This window comes from Phalacrocorax aristotelis, chromosome 1 (assembly GCF_949628215.1).
Source record: "Phalacrocorax aristotelis chromosome 1, bGulAri2.1, whole genome shotgun sequence".
Classification (NCBI taxonomy): Eukaryota; Metazoa; Chordata; class Aves; order Suliformes; family Phalacrocoracidae; genus Phalacrocorax; species Phalacrocorax aristotelis.
Window position 1 is genome coordinate 160,484,281 of NC_134276.1, and position 21,529 is coordinate 160,505,809.

The following is a 21,529-nucleotide window of genomic DNA, read 5'->3' on the forward strand; positions in this document are numbered from 1 at the left end:
TAAATAAATCCATACCCTTACTCTGTCTTGGAGTCCTGACACACTTATTGTGCTTTAACACCTCTATCCAGCCTAGAAACCATATGAACAACTTTGTGAACTGCAGCCCATCAACATCACCCCTTCACCTGCTGGCAGAGTATCAATAAGAGATGCAACGCACACTCCCTCCGCAAGACTGGGCACGCTGCCCCTGCGCTGCCCACCTTGATGGCAAAATACAAGCGAGTGGTGGCAACAAGAAGACTGGGATCAACCCTCAAGTTTAGTAAGTCAAACAACCACTCATCTGATACCTTAAGCCTGGCCTAATAACTTCATACCTTTGCGTAGCTTTAAGCTGGCTTTAAAATGCTGGCTGTGAAAGCAAAATATTCCTGCCCGTTCTCAGGGTTTCACAAGTGAGCCAAGGTTTTTTACCAGTCATACACATTTTCTGCCTTTTTTTTTCAGGACAACACAACATGGCTGTGTTGCCTTTTACTATAAAATCTCCCAATTCCTTTCAGACACTGAGAGTCAGCATCCCAGCCTTTCTGCCTTCCCGTTTCCCCAGTTCTGTAACCAAAAAAAGCCACACGTGTCAGTAGCAGAGCCACAAATAAAATTTGGATCTTCTGACTTCTGAGTCTTATGTTGTAATCAAAACATTCTCACACTAGCAACTACCTATATACAGCTTCCTGCCTTGCTGAAGCTGTTTGGGAACATTTTCAGTCCAAAATTAATTCTTCTGCCTGTTTCAGGACAAAGACTCAGATTCAAAACCTGTATCAAAGCAGCATTCAGTTTTGTCGGTCAAAGAACGACTTTTTATGCTATATATGCCTATGCAATAAAATTACTGCACAGACAGAATAACCAAGATATCCTGATGAAACAGGATTCTTCATTACCCAAACAACTTCGTCTTTCTCTATTCAGGTTCACTGGAAAATGACTGAACACAGGCGCAGTCTCTAGCAAAAAGCGAGCAAACAAGCAGCACAGGGCCTCTGTTTTCCCGGCTGCTTGGGGACTGCTGTATTTCTACAGTTAGAACCTAAACTGAGATATATCCAATTATGTATCCTATGTTGTGCTTCTGGATTCATATTTAGGTATCCACGTGATGGCAGTGAGACTCAGGAGTACTGCACGCCCCACTGTACTGCATCAGCTTGTGGTAGCGGCAGGAAACCATCAGTCCTTGGCTTCTTTTCTTAGCTTGGCTACACTGGGCATGTCACTACTCCTCTGTTCCCACTTCTCCATCTGTAACATGGTGTTCCTCCATAAATGCTTAGGAATTACACTGAAGAATAATGCTATAAGTTAGGGTTTGTGCAGTTTTTGTTGGTTTCTTTTGGGTTGGTTTTGGTTTTTGGGGTGGTCTTTTTTGTTGTTGTTTTTGTTGGGGTTTTTTTGGTCCTGAGGGGAGGCCATGACTTTTCCCTCCCAGGAAGCTTTTGTCTTCCTTCAAACCTTTCAACTCATCATTAGTACAGTCTCTCTTACCATTTGCGTAAGGTGTGACCATCTTCTTATTGGTCATCACTCGCGCTGTGGCGTTGTTAACCTAAAAGTAAGAAAGGGGAGGGGGAGGAGAGGGAAGGAAGCATAGGACATTAGGGAAAATGATGGAAAACTCTCAGATACCACACACACACACGCACACACTATACTTGTCTGAGCAAAAAAAAATTAAACAATTAATTTTACAAGAATGCAATCTTTAAATTACTTTTAACAGTTGCCATTTAATTATAAAAGTTACAGCTAAACGTGGCACTTTAAAATTATGCATTAAACAAAAGGCCAACGAGAGTAAAGTGCAGATTCTCCACCACCCTGCTGCTCCTTGGTACGTGCTTATTTTTGGCTCATTGATCGAAAGGGCGAAACTTGGGAGGTTTTGTCCAGGTTCTGTTCGAGAGGCAGTGACAATTTCCGCAGCCCAGGGCAGGGGAACTGAACCAGGTGATGCACAAGCTGACTTGTTTCTCAAGCTCACTGTTGGGATTGGGGCCCAGCAGGTCGCTGGTAGGCATACTTTTTAGATAGAAAAATGTAGCCTGGAGTTCATCAGCTTTAGATTTGAACTCCCAAGGCTTCAGGAGATTTCTGGACCACCACCAAGCGTTTGGATGGTCTGGTCTACATTCACCAATGTCCTCCCCACCATTTTAATCTTTTTCCAGATTGTTTTTTTCTTGTCACAAATCTCATGGAACAAAAAGAAGAAATAACATAGCAGTAGACCTGGGTCTTTTTTTTATTTCATTGTGCCCTCCACCCTCTTTACAGAGCTCTGCGTAATTCCAAGCAGTTTGATTGCTCAAGCAAGTGGGGTGTTACCACAGAGATGGTGCTGATAAAGAAAAGATGGACCAGTTTGTAAGCCAAGTTACTGCAGCCCCGTGTCAGAAAGCCTCAAAGTTCTTGCAAGGAGGGTGAAGTCTTTATACAACATCAATAATTTATCAAAACCCATGCTAAATGGGAATTGAGGCCAGGGTGAAGGAAAAAAATTCATGTAAAAATAAAAGCTGCCTCGGGCCCTTGAGACTTATGGATGGTGAGCGGACGCAGGGTGGGGAGACTGGAGCTACATTTACTCTTGTTTCAGCCCCAAAACAATAGAAACATTACACATTTAAAAAGAAAGAATGGAAAACAACAATGATGAGACTGAGAGCATGCAGTTAAACACACACAGATAAAAGAAAGAAAAAAAAAAACCACAATTGATTCAGAGGGTGGGGAGGGGAGAAGGGAGGAGATAGGGTCTCACAGACAATCATTAAGATGGAGCGAGTGCCTGAAATCAGCTGCTACAGCAAAGTGCAACACAAGCACTTAAAGGAAAAATTGCCAGAACTGATCAGAAACCACCAGTCAGCAGAGACCAACAGCTGCATTTAACCAAGTGAAGAAATAAACCGGGGAGGGGGAGAGAGAGAGAAAGAAAAAGAGAGAAAACAAACAGTAACAGCTACAAACAGGTCTCAGAAAGAAAAAGCAGCAGAAAGAAGGGGCAGGAGAGAGAAAGGAGGAAATGGGTGCATTAATAAAAACCAGCCAAACTGGAGTTCAGTAACTCTGAGTAAGATGTGCAAGGGGAAATCACCATGAAGTCAGTAATCAAACAGCTCAGACTGCTACAAAACGATATGTACATCCAAAGTCCAGGCGGCATTACTCAACAGCGTTGAAAATAAAAGGGGGAGAAGGGGGAAGGAGGTGGGTGGGGACAACAAGTCAAATCACATTTCGTAGTGTTAATGTGAGATGGCAGATGGATTTTTTTTCTTTCTTATTTAATTTTGGTTTTTTGTAATTTTAAGAAAAATTAAAAAAAAAAGCTTCTTCTCTAGCGCTTTTGTTTCACTTACCGCCAACTCGTACCATCGCCAGCATTGTGTATAGTTACCATGGAAAGAGTGAGTCAAGTGAAGGGCCCTAAACGCTAAACCATTGAAAAGGGAAATAAAAAAACAAAACAAAAAAAAAGCAAAATATGCAGACATCTTACTCAAAAACGGCGGCTTTTTTGTTTTAATATTTGTACTCTTTTTTTCTTTTTTTCTTTCAAAGAAAGAGGGAGAGAGGGAAGACGCCAGTTAGCCTTCACCACAGTGTAACACCAAACCGGTCACCACCAGGTATGCCCAATATATGGCCATGTTGGCCAGCCAACATTAACCCTTCACTCCCCTAAGGTGAAAGCTAGAAACTTTAAAGATTAGCTTTCACCAAGCTGACTCTTGACCATAGGAAGGTCAAGAAACCAGTGGCGTGTATATAGCACAGCCCTCTCGGGGCTTCTGCCCCACATCTCCCCTTCCCTCCCCTCCCACCACGGGCATCATCTCACACTTGCATGGAGGAGAACTGGCCTCGGAGGAAAGAGAGGATACTGGCTGGCCCCCTGCTTTCTTTTTTGGACACAGAGTTAGAAGTCGGACAGTACTCTTTCAGTTAGTTTTGTTCAGGCCTGGTAACAGGAAATCGGAGCCTCGCAAACTGAAGCAAAGGAAAAATCAAGACAGCAGAAGGGCAAAAATTTGGAGTGGGTGGGAAAAAAAACTTAATAAAAGAAGAAAGAAAAGAAAAAAATACCCAAAAAACAACAATAAAAATAGTCTGTAAGGGGTGTAAACTTTTATACATTTCAGTGCAGGGAGGTGAAGGACACAGACACAAACACACACGCACACACGAGACTGGGATCCAAATGTGAAATAAGTGAGGCAAGACACAAAAAGAAATCAAAAGAATAAATATAAAGAAGAAATTGAATTACTGAAGACATGCACCTCGATTTTACGGCCCTCTACCACGGTGCCGTGTAATTTCTCCCTGGCCCTGTCTGCATCAGCACTATTCTCGAAAGTTACGAACCCGAATCCCTGCATGCAGCGGGAGAAGGGGGGAAAACATGCACATCGTTATATATTGAAATACTGATCTCTAGGTAAATAGAGAAAAAATATCACAGTATGAAATCGACATCAGCACAACTCAGCAATAACCTCTTAGAGTCACATTGTTGGTTCATGCATGTTTCATAAATGAAAGAAATTAAATTCGATAAAATAAAGGAACTGTAATCATAAGAAGAGTAAATAAAAAAAAAAAAAGAAAACATAAAAGCAATTGAGGCCAGACCAAAAAAGAAGTACAAAGTTACTCGAGACAATTTTTTTGTTTTGTTTTGTTTGTTTGTTTAAAAAACACTAAGCCCTGATCTGACATAGGCAAGCTGGTCAAGCCCAAGCAGGGCTCCTCTTCCCTCTGCTAATTAACAGGCATGCTTTGCAGGACCCCCCACCCACCCCAGACACAGTACAGGACATCGACACTGAGCAGCACTTCGTTCTCTTGAGAAACTGCTACGAGAGCAAGCAGCAATCTGAGTTCACGCCTGGCACCAGGAATTCTGCGAAGCTTTGGGCAAATGAAACACTGAACCTTGTTTTTCCCACCTGTAAAATGGAGACAATAATAATTACCTACCTTAGAAAACTGCTGAGAGGAAGGGCTGTTTGTAAAGCATCCCTTGTAAGCTCTTCGGGGTACAGCTGATGTCTACGCCTATGCCTGTAACTTCCCTAGTAACGCATAGGGCCCTGAAAGTAAGCAGGGCTTCTAGGTGGCACCTTCAAATAAACGTGACTGAACATGAAGATTTAGAGTATCACACATTCTATTTTCCTATGAGTACTGTGTTGGACTTGAGTGTAAATCTAAACACCTAAATATGGATTCATCAGTAAAGGCAGGTTTTAGTTGTCTGACACTGCTGACCTACTGCTACGGCCCTCCCACCCTGCTACCCATCGTACTTGGCTTTCTTATGAGATGGCAACCTCTGCGCCATAGACAGTAGCAAATCTCTGCCTAGTTAGACCATGAAGTTCAGAAAAATTGATGTGCCCTGCTTGGAGCAACCACAAAGACTCAAGGACTACTAAAATGTCCCTTTAGTTAGACAAATTGAGCATTACCGCATCCATGAAGGTGCATGCAACACGCCTCTCCTACATGCTGATGCTGCTGCCAACTCATGCAGCCGTGTAACATGGCAGGATAAGAGATCATGCTTCCTTCCACAGAGATGAGTGCACTGACATTAAAACAGAGCCAATGTGACCAAGTGAATTAGGATTTTAGCTAGTAACAAATGCTATCCTACTACAGACAACTGTGATGAGATATTCTTCGTGCCATTACAGAGAGTGGGGCCAAAAAAACCACCACAACAAACCACTACCAAACAAACAAAAAAAACCCAACAAATTTGTGTCGTTCTGCTTTTAGGGTATCTTAAGATAACAGGAGTAACCAGCTCCAGTGGTTTGGTATAAAGCAAACTGATTTAATGTATGGAGAGTAATCTCTGCTGGCTCCGATACCCTCGGGAGCAGGAAAAACAAAGCTTGCAACTGATACAATGGAAACTCCTGACATTAACTGGAGAGCAAGGTGATGTGAGTGATCTACAGCTACGCCTTGTCAGGCAAACGGCATGCTAGCCTTGCGGCCCCCTCTGTGCAGCCGGAGGTTGATATGTACAGACTGGACTAAAACAAAAAAGACATCTTGAATTCTAAGCACTGTTAGCAACAAGACACAAGCAAGCCATCATTCTTGCACATGCTGGCCTTTACCATCCACAGCTAGGTTTCGAGCACCAAACCATTACACATGCAGGTTTGGTTTGGGTTTTTTTTTCCTTTTTTTTTTTTTTCCCCCTGAACAGCAATAATAAGAACCTGGACAAGTACTGCCATGTTGAGATCAACAAGAGTGCTCCTTTGGGCTCCAACACAATAATCTAAAACTTCAGATGATTTCATTTCTCCAGCTATAAATAAAAAGCTATATAAATAAGAAACTGATGTCTTTTTCAGAACAGCATAAAAGTTCTCTGTTTATATGGATTAGAATTGGAGCTACAAGAGATCAGGGCTATTAACACTGCCCAACTACATATAACTCAAATATGTTGCAGGGAGGGTACAGGGGTATATAAGAGCAAAGCTGATAATGAAGGGACAGCGTATCGTGTATGCTTCAAAGAACCCCTACAGAGAAAGGCAAGACTGAGAAATAGAGCAATACCTTTCCCTCTGGTTCTATATAATGGGGAAAAAGCATCTTTAAAAGGCTGGGGGAGAAGGGGAGGTGAAGACTGCAACAGGAATCTCTATTTCCCTCTTCTCTTTTTACATCAAAATTTCTGTTTGTTCTAGACAAGCCTGTGGAGACCAAATGAAATCTATGTCTTCGGTGATGATGTGAAAGCTAGTGAGCAGAGGGAAGGTAATTTTTTAGACATTAATCTGTACAGGCTAGAACCAAACTAAGACTATTTTAATTCACATTTGTTTGCAATTAGTGAAGTCTGTATGGGATTTTAAAATCACATTATCATTAAATACCTTTAAACTTCAATTAGGAATTTTCACTATTTTTAATAAGTTAACTCAAGGTAGGGTACAATCCACATGCAGACTATATGAAAATAATTAACAATGTGAATTAAAACAGAATTAATCTGATTCTGAACAACATAGCTAATTAACCACAATTTTTGTTTTATTGACAGATCAGTCCTTAGCTTGTGCATCTCTCTTTGTTGAGAACCACTAAATGTCAATGCTGAATTAACTCTTTACATAGTTGACTATTGGCAGAGTCAGTATTTGTGCCCCCTTGATTTGTCATCTTAATGCATATCTTAAACATTCAAATTTTCATTAGGAAAAACAGGTGATCCATGCTTGACATTTTTGTTATTTGTAAGTTTAAAAACTAGCAATTATATATACATTCTTTTTTAATGTGGGAAAGAAAAAATAGCAGATACATATAATTTTAATTCCTTCTCACAGATGACCTGTAAAGAATAGGGATTAATTTGTACCTAAATACACATACAAACACTTCTCAGTTTTCCCTCCCAAGATTGTCTTGCCCATGGAAAAAAAAAGAAAGAAAGAAAGAAGAAAAAGAGGTGGCAGATGTTCAATATTTACTAGCTTAGCTTTATAGCAGGTACTGGTTTGCTCCAAATTACTAGATATGGAGCCAGAAGGAGGGAAGATACAATCCTGGGTAAAAAAATGCTTAAGGCTTTTAAAATTTAGATTATACAAATAGCTTGGGTTTAATAAGGCTATTATGATAACAAGGCTGAAATTTTTAACAACTCCTTTCCACCAGCAACTGCCATGAACTTCTCCCAAGCAGAAAATAAGTTTAAGCCTCAGTGTACCCAGCAAACACTAAATAACCCCAGCAAACATTTTTAGGACTGGTGAGTAATCTGCAGTGCCAGACTAACCCCTTTTACCCAAAGGTTTATTCAAAGGGCCTGAAGAGACCGAGTAACTGCCACCCTTTTAGTCTGGCCTCAGACTCTGCAATAAATAACAAGCAACATGATGAGCAGTGAAAAAAAAATGTATATATAGTATTTGAACGTTTCCATCTCTGAAGAATGAGAAAGAAAATTTACCATGTAACCGTAAAGGGAGAAATCAAAAGCAGACGGTTCTCCTGGGTGTGGCCAGAACACAGAAATTAAACAAAAAAAAAAAAAACACAACAAAAAATAAAGTAAAATAAAATAAAATAAAAAAAGAAAATAAAACCAAAGGAAACTAAACAGAGCCCCTTGAAATCCATGCATTGTTAACCCTTCATTTGTCACGGAGTTTAGACCAGTCACCTCAATAGCAGCGTCTTTGCCTTGTACCACTGGAGCATGCAGCCAGCAACCGGCCCTGCCATCATCTGCTGCTGTGCTCACTTTTAACCAAGTTTGTGGGGGCTTTTTTTGATATTTTTTTTTTATTCCTTATTTCCATAATAAGCAAACTTTTAGGAGCCTGGAAAAAAATGGCCAAGGAGACAGCAGTTTAGGCTACCTGTTTCCAAGGCATTTGGAGAGAGTAGGAGGGTTTCAGCTATAATCCACCTGAGATGAGCTGGACTGAATACACCAACAGAAACACAGCATGAAATTCAGAAACATATTATTGAAGTTACACACACAAATGCACACTTCAAATCTGTGAGGGAATTGGCATAAACCAAGCTGCCACTATTTTCAGCAGCTCTTCCAGCTCCCCCCTGCCTGTGCCACACTTTGAGTGCGTTAAGGCATATATGCATAAAGCACCTGTCTGTGTACCTGTGCAAGCTGGTGAACCAGATGCAGAAATTAATCTGGCTAAAAAACCATAAATACATCTTCAAAAAAAACATGCAGGGCTGTTTTTAACCTGGATCATTTCATTGTGTTGCTGCCACTGCCAATCCTCCTGCAAAACTGAGGAGGGGGCAGAGGCCGGGAGCAAACGGCGGGAGCCTGGCCAGCACTGCTGCTCAACACGAGCTTTGGGCTTCAGAGCCGCTCCAGCCAACTCAGGTCAGGGGTTTCACGGCCCCATGTTGTCCCCGGTTGTGTGCTCCTCCTCCTCCCCTCAATCTATCTTGGATCTTACTGTGTGGTCTGTGAGTTCAACTAGCTAAACTGTCAGAGGACAAACTCGTTCCTCTCCCTCTCCCTGCTGTATCATTTTTTTGCTAATTTAGCACCCAGGATTCAACTCTCTACACAGTGAAACGAGTGCTACTGGGAAGGCACTCCCACAGGAGCAGTAAATCAGCTTATACTATCAACCGATCAACTTCAGCCTTAAATAAACCAGTTCAGTGTATGGACTAATTTAACTCATTAGTTTAGTACGGCACAGTTGAAGGCATAAAACTGTACCTCACTGAACTAGGATAAAGGGACGCAGGTCACGTCTCCTTCATACCACTGGCATTACAAAGGGATTTGGTGACCTGAGAAAGCTATGCTGGTCACTGGTATTTAATTTGTTATTAAGCCTCTTTGTGTTAATAACACTATTTGTATTTCTGGCTCAACTGATGACATCTGAACAAGAATTATGAAAACAGAATTAAAATGAAAACAAGACCTCTAATTTGTTTTATGTAACAAGGGGTTGTATCTGTGCCACTTAGTGGAAACTAACTCCAGAACAAGAGCAGCTCAACTCAAAGCACCTAATCCATTCAAAGAAGAAATAAATGCACATGCAAACGTACAGTCTCTTAGGTACACTTAGCAAAACCTAAACTCATATTCTTATCTCAACCTACAGTTAACTGCAAACAAAAACCGCCTAAGTGTTTCCACACAGCTTTCTGCACAAGGTTTTAATTAGCACAGGTTTACTTGCAGAACTCCACTCACTAACAGGTATAATTTCTTTGTGAAGACAAGATGTAAGGTACTATACAACTAATTTTTTAATCAAAAATGGAGCTTTTCTAGACACTTCAGTCCTGTACAAGAACTCAGAGACCTGAGTCTCCCAAGTAGAAGGAAGTGAAGGACATAAACTTACACGATCCTGAAACCACAAGCTTGCAATCTGCACTAATATGAACTCTCACCATTTGAAAACCTAAAAAAAATTCTACCTCTTCAAGCCAAGATTTTACTATGTGCTTACGCACTCTTGGTCTCTGAATGTCATCGAGGGCACATCTTGGAATGTCACATGGTACACAGCTGATGAGCAAAGAGCTTGGATTCCCTTCCCCTGCAGCTTTACGAATGCCACAGGGTACTCGTTACGCAGGCAGACTGCATTAATTCTGCAAATACATCCACTTGTTCGGTTCAGCACAACAGTACAAAAATATGCATCTAGAGGATGCATTTCCACTAACAAAAGGAGCAGGAATCCTCCCTCTCTCAACTTCCTCTGGAGTTGTTTTATTCACGGTTCAGTGAAGTGCATGGTAAACTGCAACCATGAGCACAATGCTATTTAAAGGTACTTACACGGGTCAGAACCAGAAATGTAATGGTAAACAGAACAAATGAAACAAACAGTTTCTTGGAAGCAAGCAAAAAACCAAACACATCAAGGGAAGACTGATGTCATTCTATTAAACAAGAATAAAACAAAATGAAATTCAAGGGATGCTTAAAGTTTCTGTCTTGTTTCTCATAACTAGCAAAGCAACATCAGTGTGAAGTCTACCAGGGCCCATATAATCCCACTAAACAGATTGAATCTGGGCAGAAATTGAGTTAGGAAACAAGAATTCACATTGCTTGGAGAGGAGAATCAGCAAAACTAATTATTAACTGCCTCCTACTCTGCTGTGACACAGAAAGTCAAAAGAAACAACATTTCCTAAGCCAAATGCAAGAACCTGAGGTGCAAGGTAGCTGTGGCAGACACACGCTGCTCTCTCTTTCGTCACCAAACTTCCTAAACACACAGAGATGCTGAAGATGCAGCTAGTTTGATATAGCTCCCCCAGACTGTCAAAGAAAACTGCCTGGTCATCTCAGGTGGATTCAACAGGAAGAATGCAACCCACACGCTTCCTCCAGTCCCTCCTACCGACCAGCACTAGAGCGATCCCAGCAGAGATCTCCTGCCACAGCTCGGCAGGGACAAAGCGCTGCTCAACCCCATTGTACACTGGGTGGGAGCAAACCCAGCGCAGTTTGGGATTTACCACTGTACCTTTTAAATATTTACATAACATATACACAAAACCCTACAACCCTTAGGAACCCGGGGGAGGGAAGGGAGCATTGAGAACACAGCACAAGGCAGGCAGCAGGAGCATCTGCTTTCGGATTCCCAAGAGAGAGGAAGAGGAGAAGAAGAGAGAGAGGTTTCATATCATTAATTAGAATGGAAACCACAGGGCAGGAAAATGCATTCAGATTATTTTTTTTTCCTAAGGTGGAGGAAGAACCCAAGAGTGAGTGAGTGGCCTCCAGAAAGATCCATTTCCTTTGCTTCACCATCAGATCACCAAACTGCTGTTTTCCATTATTATGTGAATACCAGGTGCTTCGTGCAGCTACACCCCACTCAAACACTGGGGCCTCCCATTTTCATGCTAAGCAGGAATAATCTTGCATTCTTTTAAAAACAGGAATTATTTTGGGCAGAGAAGGATGCCGAGATACCACAAAATTGCTCTGGGTGTTGTCTCATTCTGTTCAGATTCTGCCCCATCCCTCACAAGGCTCTCAGTTTTGCCACTGCTTTTTGCTATAAGATGACAAAAAAAGCAGTAGAAAACTGCATGGTCAAGGACTGGAAGAACATGTCTTTGGATCGCTTTCTTTTTTCATATATTTGTTAAGGGTTCAGGATAAAACCCATCAAGGAACTCTTCAGCAATAATTTTTGTTTTAACTGAAAACCAGAAGCCTTGGGCTTTTAACAAGTGCGTGAGAAGGTACTTTTCAGTCATAAATCAAATCTTCACAGAAAGCCTCCAACGTTAGTGTTGCCTAGAAGGGAAAGGGCAGCCGTGGGCGTTTAATACAGGGCTGTATGGATGGGCAAGAGAGAGTAAAGTTCATGTGTGGAGAGGAAAACACTGTTCTGGAAAGCACAGGCAGTGGGGGATGAAGGATAGAGCTCACCACTTTGCCAGGCCAGTTATTTTTGTTCTTTCTTTTGCAATTACATCCAAACAAGTAGGGATTTGATAGAGGCCAGAGGCTACTCCCAAAGCCAAATAGAAATAACTAAAATCAAGACTAATTCACAGATAGCTCTGGCCTATAAATATCACAAGAACAGCAGAGAGCAGAATAACTACTTACAAACTCAGCATAGCTGATTGTTTTGGCAAGGCATATAGATTTTTATCCAGAAAAAGGGATATAAAACTAACTAAGTCATATGGATATTTACTTCTTCAGACTGTCTTACTTAAATAAAAAAAAAAAAGACCAAACAAAAAGCCAACAAAACCAAAACCATGGTATTAGGCACAAAGAATGAGAAAAGGGCTAACACTCACTTTTGTATACAGATCAACCGCTTTCTGGTTTCCAGCTAATACACAGACTGAAGAATTTCAAAATGCATCTTGGGCAGCATGGGTGGAAATTTGCAGAGGGCTCTGAACATGAACATACCCCGGAATATATGTTGAAGCAAAGAGGCCACCTTAAGACTGTGAACCTCAAATCCAAGCGAAAGGCATAGACTCTAAACCAAGACTGCTTAGCTGAATTGCAACCTCAAAGTCTCTTGTGTGCATGCACACATGTGCGCACACGTGCGTGGGGGGAGGAGGGAAATTTTTTTTTAATTGAAAATGGGAATCTTAGCATTGATTAAGTCAAGCAGAGTATAGACATGCACTGTGCAAGCTTCCCCCATAGAGCTTTGGCAATGCACCTCGCTCCTGACCTGCAAAACTCCCTGCTATTCCAGTGCTGAACCTCCTGGGCAGAGAGAGAATCACATCAATTTGTCATTGTGGTGATACTGGTTACGTGATGAGAACCAATTGCCAATTAGGACAAAGATCACTGAATCTCTCTGCAGCTGACCTGAGCAACATTTGAAATCTCATCTCCAGAAAAATGAATTACCATTAACCCCAACAAAAACTCCCTCTTAATATATCTGTAAGATGAAAATAGGTCTCTGAATGCAAATTCAGTGGGGAGAGTTCCACACGGGGCAGGGCAAGGGGAATGAGGATGCTCATTTTAAGCATCAAATATCTCAAACATGAAAGGTTGGTATCACAGAAGTGCTGAGTTAGTCTGCAAAATAGAGTAAATAAAATCCTTTCACATATGAGATATGACAGTTTCTTCTATAGAAGTATTTTAGTGCAACAAAAATGTTGTTGGGGGTGGGTGGATTAGGCTTTGTTCTTACAGTCTCACCACCACACAAAGCTGTTGTACCTTATTCTGCCTTCCCCACAGGGCACCCATTGCTAGTGCAATGGGAACAGGTTGGTCTGAAGGCTCAAGTGACTGACTCCCTGTTTGTTCAAAAGGCTGGGAACCTGATCCCACATTACAGACAGGAGTGTCCAGGAGCATTTGTATATGCTGCCCAGAAATGACCACGCTCAGAGTCTGGAGTCAGAGGGAACAGGAGGCAGCCCCCAAAATAGCTTTTCCCTTCCCCCATCACACTAGTTCCTGCTGACCTCTACAGAGTATATTCTCTAGGCAACGAACTGCCTTTAACTCTGCAATCAAAACAAGAGAAACGGGTACAGAAACAGGACTTACCTTGGAGCCACGCTCATTAAAGATTATCTCTACATCAAGGATTTTGCCGAATTGCTGCAGAGAGACAAAGGGAAAAAAGATTTATTTTTGGCATCCCATTTTTCCTACCTTTTGGGGGCTGGCTTAGTGCACTAAGAAAGGTGAGAATATTGCCATTTCTAGCATACAGGCAAAGGCATAAAATCCCAGTGACATGACCCAATTCTCTTGGGTTAGGACATGCAGCTCCTCTTGGTCACAGACCCTGGTTTTCTCAAAAAATTCTAAAGGAAGAATAACAAACTCAAGAAGAGTTTTAGGGATGGCTTTTGAGGTGGTTTTTCTTTTGCCCCTTTTAATCTAAACAAGTCTTTCTTCCCTCATTCTACTATTTCACCTCAGACATGGTTATATGATTTCATCTCGGACATCTAACAACATTTCTCAAATGTAATTCAGCACTTCATCTTCCTCCTGAAGCAGCTATCACAAAGAGAAACTTAACAGTGATGATGTTTTTCTGGAGGAGACAGTCACATAAGACTCCCAACCTCAGGGATTCCAAACCCTAAATCTCCTTTCCTCTCTCCCCTGCCCTTAATTTCCTAAACTCCAAGCCTTCAAAACAATTGATGGCAGATTCAGAAACCAGGAAAATGGCCAGCCCCTAACAGTTTGCTTTTCAGAAAATATCATTTTACTTCAACCGGTGACATACAGGCTGTTGATAGCAGGTTGACGATAACCCATGCAACTTTATGATGTACGATACAACTCTGACCTCTGCCTCAGCCTGGAGACCCTGAGGAGAGCAGGGCCCCACTACTATGCACTGTTTCAACAAGTGGTTCCAAAGAGCTCCCTACTTAGCGCAGATTAAAAATGGGAAACGAGATCTACAAGCTAGAAAGGAGATTTACTACACTCTGTGGAACCATATATGGATCACATACTTCACCTTGGAACGTATTAAAATATTTTTACTGAACTGGTCAGATTCAAACCTATAGTAACCTATAGGTAAAAGCATCACCACTTCAACAGAGCCCTGCGATACTCTGTCTTCTAGAAGTGTCAAATGTTATATTTCCAAACTGGAGGTCTGCTCTCCAGAAAGACAAGTCTAAGATCTCATTTTCAGGAGTGTATATACAGAGCAGCCCTCATTCTAGAGAGGCATTCAGGCAACTGCTATGTCTGACCATTTTTCCTACCCCGTTATTTACAAAAGCTTCCGTCAACATGGTTTTGATCTCACTGCTTGCAGAAGATTTAAAGGTGGTAGCAAATTAAGGAAGGGTCAACAAGAAAGGATGGTTTCACAATTCGGAAAGATGATGAACACAGCCTCCGGGCACTGGGACACTCTCCACTTTGCCACAGTGCTCTTAATGTAATATTTGCCATTTTTTAAAAAAATTAACCTTTCTATTCAGAGTCAAATGGGTATAATGCTCATTTTGTGGGTGCCCTGCTTGAAAGACTCGTGGCCAGATTTGCAAACATGGAACATTTACAACAGCAAGCCATAATGACTAAGGAGAAGTTCTGAATATGTAAAGCAATAAAAAGCTATAAAGTCCCTTGAACAAGTATTCCACAACTGTCTTTAAGCAAACAAAATGCTTCCAACAATTTTAGCAATAGTTTCTGTCTGCTTCCATTCTCCATTCTTAAAAAGGAGATAGTTGTATTCTTTTATGAATTTTGGTTCACAGATGTTGTTTTTATTGTTCTATTGTTTAAGGACAATACTCGATCTTCTATTCATCCTAAGAACAATTGAATTCACAATATCCCATGTTACACAAAGTTTGAATAATGCTAATGTAAACATGCATCTTCCTTGAAACCTCAACATCTCAACAGCTTAGGCTTGATCCACGCTGGATCCTCTTTTGACCACTGCTGTGCCAATCACAGCTAAAATACATTTTCTATTTCTATCCCACACTTGGTGTGGGCTTATCTATAAAGGAGATTAGCTGTTGATTGCTTTTTGTTGTCTTTGTTGCATATGGCTTGGGCACTGCCATGAAAGAAATCAGTCATGATTGCTTTCTTGGTAGACTATTTCAGTGTTGTTACACGACAGGGGCCGAACCAATTTAACAGCTCGCAGCTGCTGAAGGGCTGCCCCTGCTCCCTTGTCCCTCCTTGTCTGGTCTCACCAGCTTCCTAAAGCTGGCCCGTTTTCATTCTCACCTGTAGAAAAACTGATACAGCTCACCAATCCTGCGAAACACTAGCCCAACAAAAGGAATAAATACGAAGTTTCTGACAAGTTAATGATCTGAAGTGGCTCAAAGCGTCAGGTGAGCATTAGGGCTCTGAGAAGCAAGGAGGAGTGGAAAGTAGCACACCCTGCCCGAGAACAGGGTCTGCCCCTGCCACATCAGCTCAGCTGCCTAGCCTTACCACACACGCTGAAACAGCCAGGCTCTCGATAAATGCAAATGCAAAAATTATTTTCAGAATCTTAAAAGCCATCAAAAATCACCATTTTCTACCTCATTAGGATCATCTTGAAAGAGAACAAACTGTGCAGCTTCTGGTGCACAGTTATGCCCTGCCATCTTCCCCTTTCTCCACACCCAGCTGGGCCTGGATCCTTGGATATTACTGCCAGCGCTGCCTGCCAGCCCCATTCGGCTGAGCTCACCATGCAGGGTCTCCACACCAACAGGAAATCCTGTCTTGTGTGTTAAATTTCTTGTGGCTGACTAAAAGCTGGCTGTAATGCTGAATGCAAGTGGTCTCACCTAGCTCTATGAGATGTGTCAGGGATGCCTCCTTGCCCTGTAGATGAAGGATGTATGTGATTTCCTGGACAACAGAATTAAGATCACCAAATCCTGTGGTTGCAGCAAGCACAGGCTTGATGTTTACTGCAGTGGGCTACATCCACCCATGCAAACCATCCCAATCTCTTTTCTACCTAGGAACTGTGGGTGTTTGAAGAGGCAGAAGAGAAGGACCTGCCTGCGAGAGAAGGAATAGAGAGAACAGGGGCTAACTGCTGAACTGAGGTTTGGTGGGGAGGAGCTTCCCGCTCCATGAAATTCCCTGGAGGAAAGCAGCATAGCTGAGAGGCAGGAGGATGTGTGTTGGGCTCTTCAAGACTCTGCTGCAGCTGTTGCCACAGCGGCTCTGACAGCTCCTAACACCACAGCTCTTGTCCTCACTGCCGCAACGGACACCGCAGGTCCAGCACTGGAGGCACTTATTTTTGGTAGCATGCCAGAATTTTCCTGAAGAATGGAAGCAGGAAAAAAGAACTAGTTCATTTTAACAGTTTATATCTCCTTCAAAGCTGAATCTAATTTAGTGGAACATAGAAAGGCACTTTGTTCTCTGATGGTCCTTCCCCTACCAAATGTCAATAGCCTACTGCAAATAATGGAAGTTTTAAGAGCTCCTTAGTGAAAGGTCACAATTTTTGTATGGAAAATGCTAGGCCGTCTAAATACAAGGGTCAACACCACATGCCCCCACAGTAATTTTTTAAAATCATGTATACAGGCATGTTTGTATTTTCCAGCAGACAGAGGGTCTAGCCAAATAAAACAAGACACATGCTTAGGTCATCCATGAGAACCAATCCTCTAATCTCTAACCTTGAAGACACGAATTACTGTGCTCACAGACCTGATTTGTTCACTCAATGACTAACAAGAACTTCTACTTACAACCCTGCACAGCAGCTGGGGCAGAAAAATTCTCAGCAGAGCTCACAGCCTCTGAAAAAGTCATTGCAAGACTACACATCTCAAGTGCTCCCCACTGTGACTTAAAAAGCTTACTGTGTGACCAAGAAGCCAGCATCCCTCATCACACGTCAGGCTGCATAAGAAGCCTCCTCCAAGAGCTGCACATGTATACGCCATATGATGGCTAGATATATATATATACACACACACACGCTTCCAGTCATGCCACGGCATAGGAGCTACAGGATCTTGTTTTATCTTCGTGCTCCATTCCCTGAAGTGACCCTGTACCAGCTGTTAGTTATTTTTCTGTAAAGCAGGTAAATGCAGGTAAATGAGAATCATCTCCTCTCCTCTACAGTGGTAGCAGGGGCTCTTGGAAATCACAGTTTTAAGAGGCATAAAGATATTAACAGACATCAGCTATGACCAGAACCCAATTTGCTTGCTTGAACATGATGTACCTTATCATAGATGCAAGGGCATTGTGCAAGAAAAGGTATATGCATGCTGTGTGCTTCTTTCCACCCAGATGACATGAAGGCAGCAGATTTTTCCAGCGGAGGATGTAACTACATTACATATAATAAATTTGAGAGTTCTGGCACCAGAGAGCTTTTGCCTTCCAAGGCACTGACAGTTTGGTAGGGCCCCTCCTGTATGCTGTTCCAGCTGGCCCTGCCTCCTCTCTCTGTCTAGAGCTTTCAAAAACAGCTCCAAAAACGTGCCAGACAAATAACTTAACCCTAAAGATGCAAACAACAGGGAGTACAAGGCAAATTCTCTAGAAAACACAGAACAACAAAAGGTAATGTGAGACACCATGTGACAACCTCACATCCCTGCAAGAGAACTCTGTATGCCCAAGCAGCTTTGCACTGGCCCTACAAAATTCGCTTAGAGACAAGTGCAGTGAACTATCTAAACCTTGAAGGCGACAAACAGTCCATTCTCAAACATGGCCAAAATTCAAAATAGCCAGAAAACCAATCTACTGTGCAAGAAACCATTTCAGGTCCTCAGGGACTTGAAGTGTGTGAGCAAGAGCGTTTCCTATGCAGGATAGGTCCATGCTGCAGAGAGCATCCTACCCATGCTCCCAGCTACATGGGATATACTTTCAGCTGAGAACAGCTGGCTCCATTGTGGCGTGTATTAGTCAGTGCCTAGTTATGGCAGCCCGGGGCCTGCCAGAGCTACGCTGCTATCAGTACATGAACTTCCTCACCTAAAGTTGGGTCACATCTCTTCAAAATAGTGAGTCCAACCCTGCTACAACCAACCTTGTTCAGCCAAGCTGCACCAGTATGCTTTGCTGACAGGAAGATGGAAGCATCAAGGATTCAGACCAAAGCGTTACCATAGTTTACCAATTGAACAGACAGTATACAAGCACCAACAAGCCCTTATTAGGGTTGACCTGATGCCCAACAAAACACATGTTTTCTAAGAAACCAGACTTTAAAAGGAAGCCACACAACGAGCACAGATTTTTAACAGTATTTACAGACCACAGTCATCCCAGCAAACAAAGTGACGAGGAACATAATTTCTCAGTCATTTTTAATCCTCTGACTCACAAATAAAAGATTTTCACACAAACCAGTGAGATGGGGGTGAACAGTACCACAGGGTAGCGTTCCAGAGATCTTAACACCAGTCCAGCTTCCTGATCTACACTTTCAGCTCCTTGTTCCTGCCTTGCACCGTCTGCAGAGGTGTGACTGCACTGTTACTTGGTATGGAAAAGGTACTTGGACCCATGCCCACAAAAGCAGCATACATTCAAATCTCAATTTGAGAGGACTCAAGACATGTAGACCGAATCCATATAAAACTGGGTTATAAAAGACAACTCCATGTAATTTTACCCAGGCCCTTTATTCAAGTAAATCCAGGTACAGCACAGCACTGTTCCCTAAATTACATTCAGCCCAGTCTCACTGCAGACTCTTCTAGTAACTCGTATGAAAACCTAAACAAATCTTTGATAAATGTATGATCCAGTCATCGCTGTCTTCCACCAGATGGTCACTACAGAAGTTTTTATGTCCTGTGGCATCAGCACATAGCTTTTGCAGATCAAGACAGACAGTACAATAGCTGCTGACAGCTGAAGTACCGTGGTCCCCAGCATATGCACGCAGACAAACCAGAATGCTCAAGTAGCACTGAGCACACCAGTTCTTTGCAAAAGGTGATTCCAGAAATTGCCCTGGTGAAACATATCAGTATAAACAGCAGCGCCTCTTCTAACTCTAACCAACATCAGGGGGAACAAAGTCCTGCCCCATGACAGGGCTGGAGCTCTCTCTTATTGCAGGAAGAGCTTGAAAACAAGAATTGTCACAAAGAGGCCACCTTGTGTCAGAACATTTGTTCTCCAGTACTGGCATGTAGGACTTGTTACCTGTGATCAGTGGCCATCAGTACTATCCAGAGATGAAAAAACTAAAATACATCTTGATATCCAGAAGACAGGATTTCCTCCTTCAGATGTCCAATCCACTCAGAAAGCAGAGTCCCTTTCAGCAATTTTCCTATCGCTGTACTTCAGGCCTTGCTGCATCAACACCTGTAGGTCAGTGCTTCTTGGTCTATCGTTTATTTACCTACTTACCTTGATGCCAAATTAGTAGTTTTCTGCCATTGCCAGTAGTTGTGTATCATGAATTACTTGTGTATTTAAATTTATTTACTGGCAAATACAGACTTAAAATTCTACCAAATTCTTGGTGAGAAAGAGCTGTAGTCTAGCTTGTTATTGTTGTAGCCTTGAACTATAGGCTCATGGAGGTGTTTTGCACTCTTGACACCAGAATGAAACTGGATGAGACATTATATTCACTGAGGTATTTTAGGAAGTGCAAAGTGCCAAAATGTTTCCCCAGTGGCTGAGATCTGAAGGCTACAATAGCTTCCAAAAATATCTGAGCTCCCAGAGCTGTGCTGTTTGGGTCATACAAGGCAGTGGTCTACCAAAAACATGCACCATAGAGATATGAATTATGCTTAGAGAAGGAAAAGGGTAACAACATCGCCTGCCTTAAAATCCAATGTTAAAAAAAAAGGAGCTACCATTCTGTCACCTTTAATAAATGAAGTTATTAATAACTTCATTAAGTGAAATTATTAAATGTGACAGAATGGTCACCTTCATATAAAACAGCTACGCATTATTATTATTCCTATAGCTGATAATGCACAAAACCCCTTTATCCACTGGGCTGATGATGTTCCCCACCAGAAGCAGTTAAGGGCCTACAAATAGCAGCCGTGGAGTGAGCAGGTTTTTAAGAAAAGGCAATGTCTTCTTCTGAAGCCAGAGCCTGAGGGAATTCACACCCTGTACTGAGCTATCCCACCTTCACCTGCAATCATCATCAACATAGTCCTTATTTTTATCTTACACATCTCCTTTTCTAAAAATAGTTGAAGATTCTTGAGAAACATCAATTCTGAGAAACATCAATTCTGACTCCTCATACTGTTACTCTCACAACAGATAAGAAGGATTTAGTGCACAGACACCCATATGAACTACCAAAACGATCCACTTTGCTTGTTTTTGTGGAGGGAGTTTGTGATTCAGCCTGAGAACAGATGGATTTTCCTCTTGCAGGCAGCTCAACCCAGCCATCGTCTTCCCCAGGAGACTCTGAAGTCCATCTGACTCTGAAGTCCAGAACTGACCAGACTATCCTGGCCAGTTTTATACTGGGAGGAAAACTGCTTCTTGAAGCCTAAGAGGGAAAGACTGAGGCAGTCAGCCATGGGGTACAAGCACAGACACTATCATAGCACAAAGCTGAAAGGACTGGAAACATGTTGAGGGAAACATGAGCTTTTCTTCTGCATACATAGTCCAGTAAGGAAGGGGACAGCCTATCTGCACTTAAGAAGACTACTACCATCATGTTGGAGTCTTTACACACACTAGCTGAAAAACGTCCCTCAAAAACTGGGTAATAAGATTTTTGAAAAGAGTTGCCAACTTGTTTTTGACACTGATGGCAACTCTTCTACTCCCTGGTAAGTTGTTCCATTATTTAAATTATGCTAAATGATTATGATTTTTCTCTTATTTCAATGTTAATTGTGTTAAATCTCAGCTTTCAACTGGAAAAATCTTATTATTACTGTAAACAAGACCTAAAAGCCCTATTAGTAGGTATCATCCACGCATAAGCACCTGTACGGAACTTGTCATCTCCCAACCTCTCTTTAATAAGCTGAGTAAATCATG

At 42.0% G+C, this 21,529-nt stretch overlaps 1 protein-coding gene across 19 annotated transcripts in view; it reads right to left on the reverse strand.

Annotated features, from left to right (window-relative positions):
- Positions 1–21,529, reverse strand: part of RBFOX2 (RNA binding fox-1 homolog 2) — a 168,276-nt gene that overhangs the window by 17,984 nt on the left and 128,763 nt on the right. For 16 of the 19 annotated variants that reach the window (XR_012657548.1, XR_012657543.1, XM_075076150.1 and 13 more), the window contains 3 exons: positions 13,595–13,648; positions 4,299–4,391; positions 1,498–1,558 (listed from right to left, as the gene is read on the reverse strand). Coding sequence is in view for 17 of the 19 variants with exons in the window: in XM_075076150.1 (XP_074932251.1) it covers positions 1,498–1,558; positions 4,299–4,391; positions 13,595–13,648 (208 nt within the window). In the remaining 2 variants the exon portion in view is untranslated. The remainder of the gene's footprint in view (positions 1–1,497; positions 1,559–4,298; positions 4,392–13,594; positions 13,649–21,529) is intronic. The other 3 variants (XM_075076111.1, XM_075076064.1, XM_075076082.1) reach the window with 1 other exon arrangement.